The sequence below is a fragment of the Galeopterus variegatus genome, unplaced genomic scaffold (genome assembly GCF_000696425.1).
Source record: "Galeopterus variegatus unplaced genomic scaffold, G_variegatus-3.0.2 Scaffold5038, whole genome shotgun sequence".
Classification (NCBI taxonomy): domain Eukaryota; kingdom Metazoa; phylum Chordata; class Mammalia; order Dermoptera; family Cynocephalidae; genus Galeopterus; species Galeopterus variegatus.
The window spans coordinates 50,562-51,734 of NW_007731149.1; the positions used below are offsets into that span (position 1 = coordinate 50,562).

The 1,173-nt window shown below is 44.0% G+C and overlaps 1 gene segment (V, D, J or C); it reads right to left on the bottom strand.

Moving 5' to 3' along the window:
• Positions 1-207: 207 nt before the first annotated feature.
• LOC103604223 lies at positions 208-751 on the bottom strand. The segment is given in 2 exon segments: positions 208-596; positions 706-751. Coding segments are annotated over 2 exon segments (435 nt in total).
• Positions 752-1,173: the final 422 nt, after the last annotated feature.

Consider the following 1,173-nt stretch of genomic DNA (forward strand, 5'->3'; position numbering starts at 1 on the left):
TCCTCATTATTATGAGATAAGGACACTGTCTTTTCAATAATTCTAGAATACTAGCTATTGGGTATTATGCAGTTTTTGCAAGGAGCAAAAGCTTCTGAAACAAAATTTATCAGACATGGGGCACAGTGGGAATTGAAGAATTATATACAAGTACCTGGGTCTGCTCAGCCCTCTTTGCCTCATTTGCTATAATATAACAAGAGATCTCTAAAAATACCATAGGAAGAGACCCTGAGTCTCAGAAGACTCCACTACCGTGGGTGGTTTGTGTTCAGCTTCCCCTGCGGTTCCAGGCACTGTGGCAACCCAAGCACAGAAGTACTCAGCTGTATCACTCCAGTGCACAGAGGGTTTCCTCAGGTGGAAAGAAGATTCACTTTTCACAAATTCATCCTCAAAACCTTTAATGCCTTTGACCTGGGGGTCCCCTGATGAGTACTTGAGGAGACGTTGGAGGCCTTGGCGTGGGTACTGGACATACCAGAAGAGATAAAGACTTCCACCATGGGAATAGTTGCATCTCAACTCCAGAGAGGCTCCTTCAGAGACAGTGACATGAACATCAGGCTGGGTCACTGACTGAGCTCTGGCATCTCCTGAAAAATCAATGTTATATCAGTGAAAGCAATGCAGACTCCAGTATGAAAAGTAAGAATCTGTAGTCAGAATCTGCGGAACTAGAGACCATAAAGAAATTTTACTCACTCAGGGCAAAATGTATTCCCAGTACTGATATGAGCACCAGGAGCATGGCAGAACAGTGGAAATGCTGCAGGCTCTTTTCCAGAAATCTCTTCAGAATAATCAGGAAAGTGAATGCAGAAACCAAGATCTTGGAAATAGAAGGTGTGGGGAAGGTTCAGCTGGACAAGTCCCTTGCTTAGATAAAAATTCAGAAACTGCTGAAATGAACCTAGATGATTTTCGACCTCTGAGCCTTGTAACTTTTCTCTGTCTGCAAAGAACTCAGCCAGCTCAGGGAGGAGGAACTGAGCCTGTGATGCGGATCTTCAGCAGAAGCAAGATCTCTAGTTTGGAGGTCAGGCGCAGAACCAAAGGTCCTGAGGTCCCACACAGACCAATTAGTGTGTTCCTTCTGTTTTCTGAGATATAACAAGACTTACACCCAAAATGTTGCTTTCTTCCCAAACCAATGATAGTGTTTTAGCCCTA